Raw genomic sequence first — 15456 nt, 5'->3', positions numbered from 1 at the left:
AAAATCACACTACGCTGTGCAGAAATGTACTTTATGCCTTTACTTAAATGTAAGTAGTTAATCTGGATTTTTGTTTTTGTGAATTTCTGTGTATGTAAACAGCAACAGATTTGTAATTTCCTCCATATTTATCAAAAACAGGCTGCATGTAATGCCCAACTTGATTCCGTTTAACTGCAAACTGATAGCACACTGATGCCTGATGCAGATGTCCGCTCCTCCATGAGTCTGTTTCTGCCAGAGGTTTTTTCTTCCCACTGTTGCCTCATAGGCAGTCATCCGATTGTTGGGCTTTCTCTCTATTATTGCAGGGTGTTTACCTTACAATGTAAAGCACTCTTAGGTGACTGTTGTTGTGATTTAGTACTATATAAATAAAACTGAACTGAACCAATGAGGTTGAAGTGGTTGAACAAAGTGGTTGAAGACCTGGTGCCTGCCTTTGAAGCAACCGCTTCAAAGGCAACGAGCTCATAGTTCATTGTACACAATCACAATAATTTTGGTCGGGCTGTGGTCTCCAACCAACTTTAGCATTAGCAAACTGAAAAATGATCAGTTGAAGTCAAAGTTACGTTTAAAGTGTTTTCCGACTAGAAACTGAAACCCTTCATTGGGCTTTCAGACCTGCTGGTTTATGGCTAACTTTAGCGGTTAGTCTGTTTGTGTTATTGTGTGACTGTGGTGTTCTAACTAAACTAAAATAAACATGTCACAAAGGGCTGTAAGACTATAACTTATGTGGTGAAATGCTCTGAAGCGTAGCCTTTACATAATCAAACAAGATAATAACAATTGGATCGTTTAAGTTATTTGAATCATTTCTAAATTCTGTTAATCGCGTTTTAATTTGTGTTTATTTTTAGAATGTGATTTACTTTGTTGGTAAAACTGGTTCAATACAACAAAAAATGTCTTTTATGAAGAAAGAATCTGTAATCCAAGAATTAATATCATTGTGAAACTACGGGATTGAAATGATATGCTGAGTGCAGCACAAATCTGCAGGACAGTCAGTTTACAATGTCTATGTGTAGAGAGAGAAGTAGCACAGATTTGGATTTATGCAAAAGCCTCTTTTAAACCAAACCAGATGTGTGTATCCCCCGGTATCTTGAGCTCTAGCCAGTAAAAGGAAAACTAGATGCCTCCTCCTCGATAAGGTAAAAACCTCCAGAGTGAAACCTTCACAGTCATTGTTTTCTGTAAAGTCTGTCATCCAGGGACAAAATTACTCTGTCCCATGTGTGTTGATTTCTCCCTAAGATGGCAAACTGAAACACTCCAAGTTGGTGACTTTTGGAGATTTATTTCCCTGGATGATTGAGAATGCATCAAGATGAAACACAAAAGGGAAGTTCATAGCTTTTAGCAGCTCCCCCACCCCCTCATCCACACACCCCCACTCCCCTCCCTCCAGAATTCCCAGGTAACAACCTATTTTACATATGAATGACTAGCCAATTTAGCTTCCACTTCCAGCATTTGACTGCTCTCCGGCTTTTAAAGGTAGAAACGCAAAATGATGGCTCCGCGGGGGTTTAAGTATTAATGTCACCCTCAGGCTCATATTCTCTGATAGTGACTCACTCTGAGGTCCGATGTGTCACTGCTGCTGCTGTGATAGAGAGGTGGTGTCATGTTTCAACACGCAGATGCTACTGGTTCGCTTATTGCAGCAGCCAGCACGTCTGTATAAAGTGCTTGATATGTAAATGATCGGAGGACTTAAACAACCCTTCCAAACTGTCACATTTTTAGTCCTTGCTGTCTCATATTTCAGCTTTAACAAACAAAAAAAGTCCAACCGGGTATTTGTGGATCGGTTTCTGGGAATCCAACCCGTAAAACAAAAGGAGCGTCGCCTACCTGAACCTGAGTCACCAACTTCTGCCTGCCATAACCAGTATGTGTGTGTGACAGCTAACCATAATAACCCAACCGCGGAGGGATGGTAAGGGAAAAATATTCCAAGATTTCAACACGACACCATTTCTAAGCAATGAAACGGCGAATGAAACACCATGTACACCGAAAATTAGACAAGGGTTGTGCAAACACCCCCCCACCTAAAACTATCCTGACAGGACAGAAAATATTCAGTTCCAGTTTGGCTGCTGGACCCGTCTGTGGAATTGTTTCCATGCCTCACTCCAGTGGCATCACATGTCAAAACCCCAGGATGCATTTCTGCTGACAGAGCGTGGCATGCCGTGTGGGCAGAAACAAACCCAAGGAACCCAACAGGACATCAAACCACAGAGATGCAGACAAACCAGCAGTTCTGCAAATGCTTGGAGGACTGAGTCTGGGAGGACAGATTCTTCAAACGGTAGTTTTAGAGTTGTTTTCTTCATTGCTATCATTCACTTTCTTCAGCTTCTCTTATGTTCCATCCAATCCTCCAGAGGTAGGAGGTGTGTGTGTGGGGGGTGGGGGTCTGATTTAAAGGTTCTGGCAAATTCTGCAGATTGCAGTGGCTTTTCCACGAAGGTTTACCTGGAAGATAGGGTTTCTCTATAAAGTTAATGTATCTGGTGTCAAACTTTAAAAAGAAGCTGTAATTTGTGTGAGTTGAGGGGGTTCATGTTCACTGCAGGCCAGCAAACACACTAAACCTGTGTCTTGGTTGCATTAGAGTGGAGACATAATAAGATGATGATATTATCCTTTATTTATCTCAGCAAAGGCATGAATGTTCTGTTTCTACTTAAGGTTTACTGACAACTCTCCATTAAAACCACGACCTCTGGCCTTTGTTTGCTGCTGGTGATAGATTTAATCTTGTTCAAGTGAAGCTCAGACTTCATCGCTTGTGCAGATTCTCAACAGGTCAAAGTTGCACCTTCAAAGCTCGACTCATTCGCTTCTGACCTGTGGCTCAGATCAGTTTTCTGCGATCAATTTACAAACCAACATTCGCTGATGCTGACATTTTTAAGCAACTTTTTTTCCTCTTCAAGGAAGAGCATTTCTTTATCCAGACCATTGAGATACCGACAGCAGTTATAAAGTGCCCCTACTGTGCTCATTTACAGCCTCATAATTTTTAGTATTTAGTTACAAAAATGTGCAGCAGCACCTGTTTAAAATCATTCTGGAACATTTATATTTTCTCTCGTCTCTTCCAGGCCGCCCCGAAAAGTTTTAAAGCCTGCTCTGACTGACGTGTCTGTCAAACAGCAACATCTGGAGCTGCAGCACTGCCACTTTGAATGACATCTGTTCTGTTTCTTAGTAGTGTGTAATGTTTACTGCAGATAATTCAAAAATCTGATCACAGGCAGGGCGGCAGTGCACCTGTAAATGCTCTCGTTCTGACAACTTACGTGTCTTTCCCGTGTCTGACTGGCGGAGACCTTCTCCTTCGGGGTAAACTGGGACCACGGTCACAGTGTAGGGAGTGTCTGATAGCAGGTTCCTTAGGATGGTGTTGGTGGTGCCGCCGGACACCTGCTCCTGTTCGTACACAGAAACACAGCTGTCAGTCAAAAGAAAGCAGAAGTGGCGGATCTGAGGAGGATCATTCTGGCACTGATTCTGCAGTAATCATCCACAGAAACAGGAAAATTAGACTTTGGTGAAAAACTAGCTGGACCCCTTGTACAGAACATGCAGAGTGATGAGAAACATGACACTGGTTGAATCAGAAACAGCATTAAAAGCAAATGCCGAAGTGTAGGTGGGCTACAAGGCAGCTTGCAGATTTGGGCAAGTTAAAGCAGATTAAATAATTCCTGATATGCAGAAAAAGGCATCTGATGAGCTGATGTGAATCTGCTTTGCCTGTCTGAGCTAATGCCCAGTTTTCCTTTGTGACACATGACAGGACAGGAAGTCAGTGTGATCTCTAACCATGTCCTCGGCGCCTCCGGACGCGGGCACGTAGAAGATGCGGTACTGCCGGACGTTGCCCTCCGCCGGTTCCCAGCGCACCTTCAGGGAGCTGGTGGTGGGATCAGTGACCTGGAGGTTCTTCACTCCGCCCAGAGCCTCTGTGAGCACAACATGGTGGTTACATTTCAGACCAGTTTCCTCGAGTGTCAAATGTCACAGAGAAGCAACATCTGCTGAGTTTCATATACCTCTTTAGCTAAACCTCCTGCAACTGCCATGTTGGTTCTTGATATATTAAAGCTGAGTGTTCTCCTCTGGCCAGTATATCTACTCTTACAGAGTAGTTTTGGTTTGGGATGTTTGTCTTCTCTACACTAAACTTCTGGTGTTCAAAGCACCCAAAAAATCTAAAAATTACACTTGAAAGTCTTTTTTTTTTTTTTCAGAAATCATTATCCAGTTATTTTAAAAAAATCTAAAACGTATCTGTGAAAGGTTTTATAAAGGAACTACTTTCTTTCTTTCATCTTTATCCACCTCCCAAAAAGGTGTGCAGCCAGCTTACATTACAGCGCACCTTTAAGGTTTGCATCCTGTCATGACCATAAGGCTCTTTTTATGGATAGATTCATAATTTCTACTGCAAAATATAGTTGGTGAGTGTAGTTTTGTGGAAAAAAGTAACTCCTGTATCAAGTCTGTGGATTTTTGAGTCGCAGCCTCGTGAATCCCAGAAAGAGAATTTGATGCACTCACTGGTCTTCCCGTTCTCCGATGCTCGTTTTCCCTCCGTGTCGGGGTAAATGGGAACCAGTGTCACTTTGTACTCAGTATCTGGACGCAGCTCTCTCAGCACTGTGTTGGTCGTAATCCCAGACACCTGAGTCTGTGAAGGGAAAATTAATAAGCAAATATCAGCCACGGATGGGTGACTTTAATGGAATTTATTTATCTCACTAGCTGGAGGTGAGAAAATGATCTTACTAAACACTGTCCAGGATTATATTATATAATGTGCTTTAACTTAGTCATTTAAAGTCAGTCAGGGATTCTCACCTGGGACTGAAGCAGCTTTTAAGAGAGATTTTTCCCGCAAACCAGCCACAGACGTTGGCACCTTTGGAAAGTTTGCAGTCCGTGGCTCCAAGCAAGAAACTTACACAAGGCACTTATATTTTTAGGTGCTTTGGACCACAATTCTCAAAATTATACTGTTTTTACTTCGTTTTTGTTTTCAACCAATGTCCATCATTTACTGCCATAAATTTCTAAATACCAAAGAACCCCCACTCTCATGAAATCCAGAATGAATATGGCCATACGGAGCTGCTCCAGCCAAAAAACTCTTTGCATGGGGTAAACATTTTTCTTTAAACAATCTTCATGTTGTTATTTATTTATTTTATAGATTTAGTTCCACATTGAGACTTCCGTGAGCTATTTCACGACAGCTGCCGTTTGGAATTTCTGTGACGGTGAAACCAGAAACTAAAGGACATTCAGTGTCTCCTCATGGTTGACTGCTTCTGAATGGTGCAGGGAGTCCCTGACAAAAACAAAGGAGCGATCTGTGTTATTCTGAAGTATAACTTCATCATCTCAGATTTTGAATCGAGGCAAGGATTAAGCCTTCTGCTCTTGTCTGTGTTTGGCTGTTTCAGCTGTAACTCAGCTTCCTGGTCATCTCACTAACAGATGTTTGGGGCCAGTCATTGTCTCCATTTCTGGTTTTAGACACTTCTTCTTCACATGGGTGCCTTTGAACATTTTTATTAGTCAGGTTTCTTTCTTATTTTTATCCTCTTTGGCCACCTCACTCCGAGATGTAGAGGTCAGCACAGCTGGATTAACAGGAAGTGAACAGGCTCCCTGATGATCAGCTCTTCTCTGTCTCCACTTACTCATTTGTTTAAATTTTCCCAGAACTCTTGAAATCAGCTCACACGTAGCGTGAGAATGAAACTAGCATCATTTATTCTAATACTGTAAAAAATAAAAACCCCAAACAGAAACACGCACTTCGACGGTTTTACGGGTTTGGATAAACTAACTTGAACTGTTTGCTCACGTCAGCTCGTCGCAGTCTCTCATTCTCTGCTAATGTTCTAGGCATCAACTCGCAAACAAAGACGCTATAAAACTATAGAAGAATTAAGTGATTAGCGGCACATAAAATATCCTGTGGCGTTTTAATTTGTGCTCCCAGTGAGAATTCTGATTGTGTTTTCTGTGTCATGAAAGGAAGATGCTATAAGGCTTTGATGCACTCGTGTGCTCCCGAGAAAAGTCTGAACTCAGCTGAATTTAGTCAAATTTGATTCATCTTTCATCATAACAGGTTTGACATTTATAACAGAAATAATTGAAAAACCTGCAGCTGCTAACATTTATGAAAACCGGACCTGCCTTCTTTGATAGGATTATGAGGTCAGTAAAAGCTTACCACGCTCTCCTGTCCTCCAGCGGCGGGGACGTAGATGATCTGGTACTGTCTGACGTCGCCCTCAGCCGGGTCCCAGCGGACCCTCAGTGAGTTGACGGTGGGGTCGGTCACCTGGAGATTCTTCACTCCGCCCAGAGCCTCTGAAACAGACGGGACACATCACAGCCTGACACGATGCGGGCGGGTGGAGTTCACCTCATCACGACAGACCAGATGTTCCAAAGCCAGGGAGGCTGTCAGTCACAGAGGAGTCTTCTTTCCTTCCTGTGCCTGTCTAAACTTTCTGGTATTCCATAAAGAAACCCTATTAAACTGTTTTTTAGACATTAAAGAATTCCTCCAATAAAAAAAAAGTTTAAATAACCGCTGCAAATAACCCTTAGCGTTTGTTTTATCCTGCAGGGTGCTCCAGATGGATGCGTTTGCCACATCAGGAGTGTCCAGATGTGTCAGACTCAGGGAGGTTGCCTAAACTTTCTGGCATTCATTTGCAAGCCACAAGCGTTCATATAAACAGGAACTATTTTCTTGCTGTCTGGCTGAAAACATCAGACCTTTAAGGTGGTTTTTCTCATGATTTGACTGCAAACCTTACATTGCTGGCAGGTTTTCCACACAGCTGGTAAAAATGATGGTTTAAAAAAAGGACATTATTGGAAAGAACACTTAAATAAAAGCACTTTTAGTTGGTGGTGTGTGCTATGAGTCAGCTTACTCTTCATGACTCTGGCTGTAAGTGTCAGATGGTTCTGGTAATGCAGGACAGATAGAAATCGAAGGAAGTACCTCAAGCTTATCTGTAAAGACTTTCTGCTAGAAAGCATCAATCAAGTTTATGTGTGGTCAAAACATCGACCTCTAGTGATACAACAAGAAAAGATTTTTAACAGAAGACAAAATAAACTTCTGAGAAATGCAGAAGATGATGATCGCATATTTGACAAAACTGTCATCTGTCTTCACTGGCTGTGATTCATTTGGTCTTACTGTGTAGTGAAAAGTGTGGTAAACCCACAAAAACAGAGGAAAAACTCATATATGATGATGGGAAACCCAGTGTGTCAGTCCAAAGACACGACACAGGCGATGTAGTGGAGATGTTACTTATGGAGAGATGGGCAGCAGTAGCATATTGTTTTACTTTTCATTCATTTTCTGTTTTTTTCTGTCTCTGTAAAAATGACCTCCCCGGTGTCTGTGAGTGTTTCCGTCATGTGCTGCGCTGTAATAAAAAAAAAGTTCAAATACAGACAAAGATCCCGTAAATAAATAAGTCTTGCAAACAATAGCACGAAAAGAATCAATTTTATAGATGCAATAAAACACGCGTTCTTTGGAGAGGGCTCTCGAACGCACCATCAGGGACAGATTATCAAAGCAGTCCAAACTAATAACTGCATAACCGCTGCTGGATGGTGAATATGAAAACATGTGGGATCGCTGGGGAAATACTCAGAAAGGGCGGGGCCTAAGTGGAAATGGCTAATAAAAAAAACTGCCTTTTGATTCTCATGCCATCAACGGTTGCCCAGGTGGACAGGCCAAAACCTTCCTACGGTGCAATAAACGTCTGTAAGTGTGTTTTATGTTGATGTAGTGGTTCCATGTTGGTGCAAAGAAATGTCATGTGATTTCCTCTGCAATCGAATTTCCCCACATCTGTCTAAAACGACAGAAATCCTGAAACGTCTATAAAAATTGGATGTAGTGACATCACCCATTGGTTGTGAAGTCCTGTTCAGAAGCCTCGAGGTCATCATTTCCTCCAGGTCTGACTGTGACGTGCTCACTGCCTGCAAACACTGCTAACACTGAGGATTTAAAATGCCAGGACTAAAACCTTCAGGTAATGCCATCTTTTACACACTCTGTGGTTTAAGAAAATCCCACTGTTCCTTTTTGGTCCTGTCTGTCTGTCTGTCTGTCTGAAACAAGATTTGGTCATCTGACTCTTTGGAGCAACGCACACATGCCTCCAGGAATCTAAAAAATGCTGCTCCCCTTTGTGAAAACCCTGAGTGATCCACTCACTTGTCTTTCCCTTCTCCTCCTGCCTTATGCCCTCCACGTCTGGGTAGACTGGAACGACCGCCACCTTGTACGCGGTGTCAGGGTCCAGGTTCCTCAGGATGGTGGTGGTGGTGCCACCAGACACCTCCTCCTGTTCAACAAAGTGCCAAAGCCTTCATTAGCAGATTACCTGATTACTATTACTTTTACTGGGTATTTGAACCAAGATAAGACCCTGAAATTGGTCCATAAAACAGTTTGTTTGTTTTGTACCATGCGTTCTTCTCCTCCTGGTTGGGGCGTGTAGAAGACCTTGTAGGTCCGGACGTTGCCCACTGCTGGATCCCAGCGCACTGTCAAAGTGTTGATGGTTGGGTCGATCACCTTCAAGTTCTTTACTCCACCCAAAGGATCTGAGAAGGAGGAAAAGGCACTTAGCGCTTACATGGTATCTAAAATATCCCTGAATATTTCCTACCTGCATCCAGCCCTAGGGACTCAAATATTTTTAGATTTAAACTTGAATTGTCTTTAGATTATTCCCAACATCAAATCAAGTTCATGCTTGATTCTTGAAAGAAGCTGAGCAAGAAAAACGCTGTTTAACTCTGAGAACTGTGATTTCTATAAAGGGTCATTAGGACTCCAGCTATGCCTGATTTAAATTTGCTGGATTGTACCTTCAGTGTGGCCTCCTTTTCCATCTCTAGACACTGGTGCCATTCATAAATCACTGCCTGACTCTGATGTCCAGGTTCACTGCCGTCGTTGAGAGCATTACAAAGACCCAGAAACCTAACAGCAGCCTTTCAGGCCACAGCGTCCAAGCCTGAAGTCGGTGCATGCGCTCAAGATTTAGCATTAGTCGTTTCTGAACATTCCCCTTCCATTAAATTCAGGTGAATGCTGCCATGAAGGGAAAATCAGGTTAATGTAAATGCAATGACTGCTGCTTTTTAATGGTGGAATTTAACACAGGCTATGTCGGTGATAAATCTGATATAAGTCTGTGATTTGTATGTGATATATGTGTGTGATATATCGGGTTTAGTCTTCAACGCTGGCACAAAAAGAAAATGCCCACTTGGGTTTAACAGCCTGACTAAGCTGCCATTATTTTAGTGTTTCCATTTAGCCTTGGATGTTAAAGAAACTTTGTTAACCATCTGAAGTACTTTCATTATTTAGGATGATTTCAAGTAAACTGCTGGCTTTCCCACAAAAACCATCTGACAGAAATCTTCAGTTTTATATTTATGTCTCTGTTTTTCTCTCGTCACTTCATATTTTAACATTTCAGAGTTTCCAACTGTAATCAGACATCTTCATTAGGTCTTGGGTCCATGTAGATGTAGCAGCTCATTATTTTTCCAAATAAGACAAAAAACCGAGTAAAATTACTTCAAACCACAAGTTTTAGCTGTAAATCAGTCAGCAGGACTCACTTGTCTTCCCATTTTCGGACATGGACTTTCCCTCCATCTCGGGGTAGACGGGCACCACGGTGACAGTGTACTCTGTGTTTGGATCCAGGTTCTTGAGCACCGTGCTGGTGGCGGTTCCAGGAACCGAGTCCTGAGTTGGGGGGAGGAAGAAACGACTTTGAACTGGATGAACTCCTTGATCTGGAGAACAAATGAGTGCTTTGGCAGCCGCAGACAGATTCTCAGAATGAGCAATGTCACCGTTTAATGTTTTCTTGGACGCAGCTTCACTCAGTATCAGGAACAGTTAAGACTCGGAGATAAAGATGGATTTCTGCACAGGGCTACCACTTTAAAGGCTGTCCTGGGCTTCAGATAGAAAAAATGAGAGCAAGTCTTCCTTTGCATGCACTCCTTCAGGCCTCTGCTGCACTTTCAAAATTCTACTTCTTCTTTGTCCATTTAATCGAATTTTCCTAAAATGTGCCAACACGCTGAGATAATTAAAAAAAAAAATCAAATCATCTTATTTTACGACATCTTCTGACATAACCTTTGGGGTAATGAAACTAAACAAGATATCACCACAACTTCACAGAAAATAGTCAAACTTTCTCCTGACTCAATAGATCTCATTTCTCTGTCAAATGTTTTCCATTATTTGCAAGAAAAATCCACAAGGATTTTTAAAGTAATTAAAGTAAGAAGAAACTTCCACATCCTTACCACATCCTGCTCTCCTCCAGCTGTGGGCACCCAGATTACGATGTACTCGCGCACATTCCCCTCCGGTGGCAGCCAGCGAACGTTCAAGGTGCTGGTGGTGGGATCGGTCACCTGCAGGTTCCTCACAAAGCCCAGTGGCTCTGAACAGAAGTACAGCCAGAACAGGAAGTCAGTCAGTGCCTGGATCTGAGTGACATATCTTTAGTGTAGTCAGAGGTTAAGTGGTTTCTGGTGATAAGTTTCAAATCTTTAAATAGGGAACTTTGTGAAGCTGTACAAACGTTTGAAAGAGGAAATCCTGCAGTATGCCCTCAGTCTGCACCTCTGACCCTGGAGTAACGACACTCGATGGAAAAGTCTACAAAGTACGTTTAATGTTACGAATGATATGCCACAAGTACTGTCCTTAAAAATGTTGCATGTGAATCACTGATCGCTATGGTAGATCTACCATCACTATTCTAACCTGTGAAGATGGCAGACTGCCTTCAGATTTTCCCGTCAGTGACAGAAAATATTCCGTTAACGTGATGTCTAGTCTGGACTGGCTTGAAGGCCGGGATCAGCATTGGCCCGGCTCTCTGCTCTCTGAACCCATTATTTCCAGTGGTTTGTACCTTGCTTCGTCATTTTTCACTGCTTTTTTAAGCTTTCATTGCTATTCACTGTGACAAACACCCACATGGCCAATGCAAACGAGGCATCCCGCCAGGTGAGGGAGGCAAAATGGAAAAAAATGGGATATTCTGTGTCTTTGAATTTGCTTTGGCCAGGATGAATGCCCAACTGGAAACAGGTCTCTATTTAACATGTTATAAGATAATACATAGCTCAGGTCGGCTATGTGTTCCTCTGAAAACGTTGTAATCTGCTAAAAATGTTCCTTATTGATGTATTGTGGCAAAGAGCAGTAAGCCAAAACCGAGCCAGTTTTCCTCCTCAGTCAACTTTTAGTTCAGTCAGACTCTGTTTAATTGTTTCTTTAAGGCTCGGGTGTTTTTTAATGTCCTTCTGAGCACATTTCTAAACATACTATGGGTGTCACGTGACCTCAAGCCTCGATACTCACTTGTCTTGCCAGTCTCAGACAGGCTTGGTCCGTCTCCCTCGGCGTAGACGGGGACCACGGTGACGGTGTAGCGGGTGTCCGGCAGCAGTTTATTCATGATGAATGTGGTGGTACTCTCAGACACGGTCTCCTACGAAAAGATGCATCAGATTTATCCTGAAACTAAATCCCAGAGAGTCCATATGTTTGACCTCAACAAGGTCAAAACACAAATAAAAGTCTTCCTGAGAAAGTGTCTGAGTCTCATGAAAATAGTAAATTGGCTTACCTTAATGCCTAACATGGGAATTTTTAAAAGCTGAAATATTTCTTGTGTTTTAAAAAGAAAATCCCTTTTTTGTTTTTAAAGCAGAAGAATCTTCTGAAACAACCTGTGGATCATCACAAGGCCTTTTCTACAGTGGTCCAGTTTTTATTCCGCTTTCAGGAGTGGTTTGAAAAACATCTAAACACTAGACATATTTCTACGTTCCTTAAGTTTTTTATTTATTGCATTTTCTGAAATGTTGCTTTAGTTTCCTTGTTGTTGTTGTTTTCAAGGCCACCGTAGACCAGCAGAAACAAATAACACCTTTAACACCTGTTCCTCTGGTAAATATTTCTTCCCGCTATTTACAGTTTATTTGACATTTTGTGTGCGCAGCATTTTGGTTTGTGAGACGAAACCACGCGAGCAGCAGTCAGATTCTTTTGGTCGAGCAGTTTGAAATTCCTTTGCAAAACTAACGTTGACGTGCTAATTGAGGGGTGAAGGTTGTGCAATCGACAACGATAAATGAGCCGCTTCTGAGGAGACAAACCCGAGTGGCCAAATCATCTGTCGGCTGCGTTCGCAGCTGTTATTTAGTGCTGATGGCACTGCAGAAATATAAAACCCACAAACATGTCATACAACAATGCGAGCTTCACGTTGCCAGAAAGGATTTAGACGGTTTTGTGTGGCAACTGCATGACGGGATTATCCTGTCAAAAAGCATGACATCACCAAATCTCTGCTGAGAGCTTTGATCGTTTTGTCTTTTTTAAACTTCTGTTGAGCATCTTGGATTTTTTTTTTTTTTAGTGCCGTTTCCTGGAAAATTTATCAGACTTTTTTATTACAAGCTTTAAAAGAGTTTTACCAAACTCCCTCCAGCATTTTGTCGAGTGTAAAAACACCTCAGGGGCAGAAAAAAGGTCTGTCAGTATCGCGTGATGACAGCTTGTCAAAGAGCAATGATGCTGTCAGCAAAAGGAAAAGAAAAGAGTGAACACGCCGAGTAGGACTCAGATGTTTAATAAGCTAATGCCAATCTAAAAACTGCTCATTTCAGAATCTGCACCGACTGACATTAAACCTCAGGCAAAGAGATGAAGCCCAGGAGGAAGTGCTAAAAACTGCAGTTCCTCTAACGGCCACTTGAGGCTGGCTCCAAAACCGAGTCATTTCCCATAGAGTCCCATGTTTAAACTTCCAGCTTTACAGCAGAAATAAACATGTTTACAGCCTGCTGCAAAACTGATTATAGTCTCTGTGGATAGTCTCCCTTTTCATAAAAACTGCACAAGGGAGCTTTTTAAAAAATGACTTAACTATAATTTGAATACTGTTTAAGACTTAAAGTTAGAGCTGTCGCTCCTCTGACTGACAGGCCACTGCATTTTTCACACCAAAAGTTTGTTTACTCTGATACAAATCAGCTGAATAGTTTGCAAATGTGTAGCTTTTAGCCATAATTTGGTTTCTTTTCACACACCAAAATCTCCAAGTGATCCAACATGTGTCGCTACAAATTGCATGATTTGTAAGCGGTGGTTGATCTGGGCCAACTACTGGAGGGTTCAGAAGGTGACAGGGTCTCAGAGCAGTTGTGGTTCAAACCCTGGTGCGATTATTGTGTGCACATCTGCACAAGGGAACCGCACCAAGGAGCAAAACCAACCAGAGTTTGACTCAAACAAACTGTTTATTTTCTGAGTTCACATAGCTGCTAAGATCCCAGTGAGTACATTTTGTTATAAGTATGAGGGTCCATGTGCCTGCTTGTGTCTTTTTGACTGTGCAGACTTGCAGTAGTTTACATTACAACGCATGAACTATGCACATTGGATGTACAAATTTTATGACTTGCAGACCATCCGAGGTGTCTGTGCTTCAGTTTTGGTGAATTAATTTAAAGTATTTCACTCGTCTGTTACTGTGGATGCAGATTAAAAAGCTGATGACTGTTTTTTCCTCCTGTGTATCTCCCTCTAGGATTAATAACATTTTTCTGATTTCTGAACTTGTCCTGCTAACGCAGCTGATCATGACTGTGATTGGCCAATTCAGTTGGGTTGTTTCCTTTCATGCATTTCTTTTCAAATCGAGTGGAAGAGACTGGATCATCTCATCTCCACCACCAACTGTGTTTGACACAACCCCCAGAGCGATCAGGGCACACCATGTCAAAAAAATGATAATCCACAAACAGTGAATCACATTGCGTGGCTACATCCATTTACAGCCTTCTGCAGTCTTTAGAACAAATCAGTTATCAGCATTTATCTGATAAATTCTATGAAGAGAGCACTTACTTTAATCTCCAGGCCTCCATCCACAGGAACGTAGATGATATTATATCCCTGAACGTTGCCATCAGCAGGATCCCAGGTCACAGTGAGGGTGGTGATGGTCGGGTTGGTCACACTAATGCCACGTACTCCGCTCAATGGCACTGAGGGCGCAAATGTGATGAGCGATTAAATGACAATGAGTTTTTACATAGGGTTCATTTTAAAAATCTTCTACAGTGACCTACATGTCTTTCCATCCTCAGACTGGCGTTTGCCTTCCCTGGCAGGGTAAACGGGTAACACTGACACCGTGTATGGAGTATCGGGCATCAGGTTCCTGAGGATGATGTTTGTGGTGCTCGCAGGAACTTGTTCCTGTTTGGCAAAATTAGGAAATAAAATGTTGCTTAAATGCTTCAGGCTCATAATTGGTTGTTTCCTGGAGAAAGGAAGCGGTACGGCGTGCATGGAGCCTCACCATCTGCTCTTCCCCACCGGCTTTGGGTACATAGAAGACCTTGTAGAGACGAACAGCTCCGTCAGCAGCATCCCAGTTCACATTCAGAGAGGTCATCGTGGGGTCAGACACCCTCAGGTTCTTTACTCCTCCCAGAGGTCCTAAACAATAAGTGATTTTAGATTTAGACCACGTGAAGAGCCTGAATTAATGATTCCAATCTGTCGTGTTTCCATCATGATTTCATTTTGTTTTTCACAATAAGAAAAGACGAGGGGAACAAGGCTATTCCTCGATCTATAAAGTGAAGGTGTTATTCATTTGTGCTGGTGGTTTTTGTGTTGTTTCTTCTTTTTTACGATATCCTTTCTTTAATGAGCACAACTGACATCTGCTGTTTAGTGTCTCCATGTCTCAAAACAACCTCCCAGCAGACTAAGCACAGGGCAGAGAGGACACTCGTGGGTTCTCTGCAAAAACTGGTAAATCTGTTATTTCAGGTCATCTGATATTTCAGTTCTTGTTGTGTTTGTAATCATTTTCAGGGCTCAGGAAGGAATTCTGTTTGAGCCACAGGGTTTCCCCTAGAAATATGACCCCATAAAAAAGGAGATTTGGAAGCACGTGTAATCTGATTGGTCCAAATATAACTTTATGTTATGTTTGTTACATATGAATGGAGCACAGGGCCATAAAAATGCACTGATAGGATATCAGCAATATAAATATCATCTGTGAGAATTATGCTGCCAAAAAACAGACAAAAACACAAATCAGGTTACAGCGCCTCCTGATAAAACTGCACCCGTCCCCGAAATGGTTTGAAATTGATGTGGTGTATCAGTGAAGATGGACTCTGTGTAAAAAGGTCCCGACAGGGTCGTAAATTCTTTGTAGTTGTACGGATACCAAGAAATATCCCCAGAGGTGTTTTTGGGGGGTGCGGGGGGTTCAA

At 42.2% G+C, this 15456-nt stretch overlaps 1 protein-coding gene across 4 annotated transcripts in view; it reads right to left on the bottom strand.

Moving 5' to 3' along the window:
* col12a1b (collagen, type XII, alpha 1b) overlaps positions 1–15456 on the bottom strand; it is a 151801-nt gene that overhangs the window by 61424 nt on the left and 74921 nt on the right. For all 4 annotated transcript variants that reach the window (XM_085247752.1, XM_085247749.1, XM_085247750.1 and 1 more), the window contains 12 exons: positions 14523–14662; positions 14290–14419; positions 14066–14205; positions 11510–11639; positions 10441–10580; positions 9736–9865; positions 8564–8703; positions 8312–8441; positions 6281–6420; positions 4594–4723; positions 3856–3995; positions 3330–3459 (listed from right to left, as the gene is read on the bottom strand). In XM_085247752.1, the coding sequence (XP_085103878.1) occupies positions 3330–3459; positions 3856–3995; positions 4594–4723; positions 6281–6420; positions 8312–8441; positions 8564–8703; positions 9736–9865; positions 10441–10580; positions 11510–11639; positions 14066–14205; positions 14290–14419; positions 14523–14662 (1620 nt within the window). The remainder of the gene's footprint in view (positions 1–3329; positions 3460–3855; positions 3996–4593; positions 4724–6280; positions 6421–8311; positions 8442–8563; positions 8704–9735; positions 9866–10440; positions 10581–11509; positions 11640–14065; positions 14206–14289; positions 14420–14522; positions 14663–15456) is intronic.

The sequence above is a fragment of the Mchenga conophoros genome, linkage group LG15, assembly GCF_057382185.1.
Source record: "Mchenga conophoros isolate Kocher_MC1m ecotype Shallow Benthic linkage group LG15, M_conophoros_male_GT1.1, whole genome shotgun sequence".
NCBI classification, from domain to species: Eukaryota; Metazoa; Chordata; class Actinopteri; order Cichliformes; family Cichlidae; genus Mchenga; species Mchenga conophoros.
This window is presented reverse-complemented; position numbering and strand designations above follow the sequence as displayed.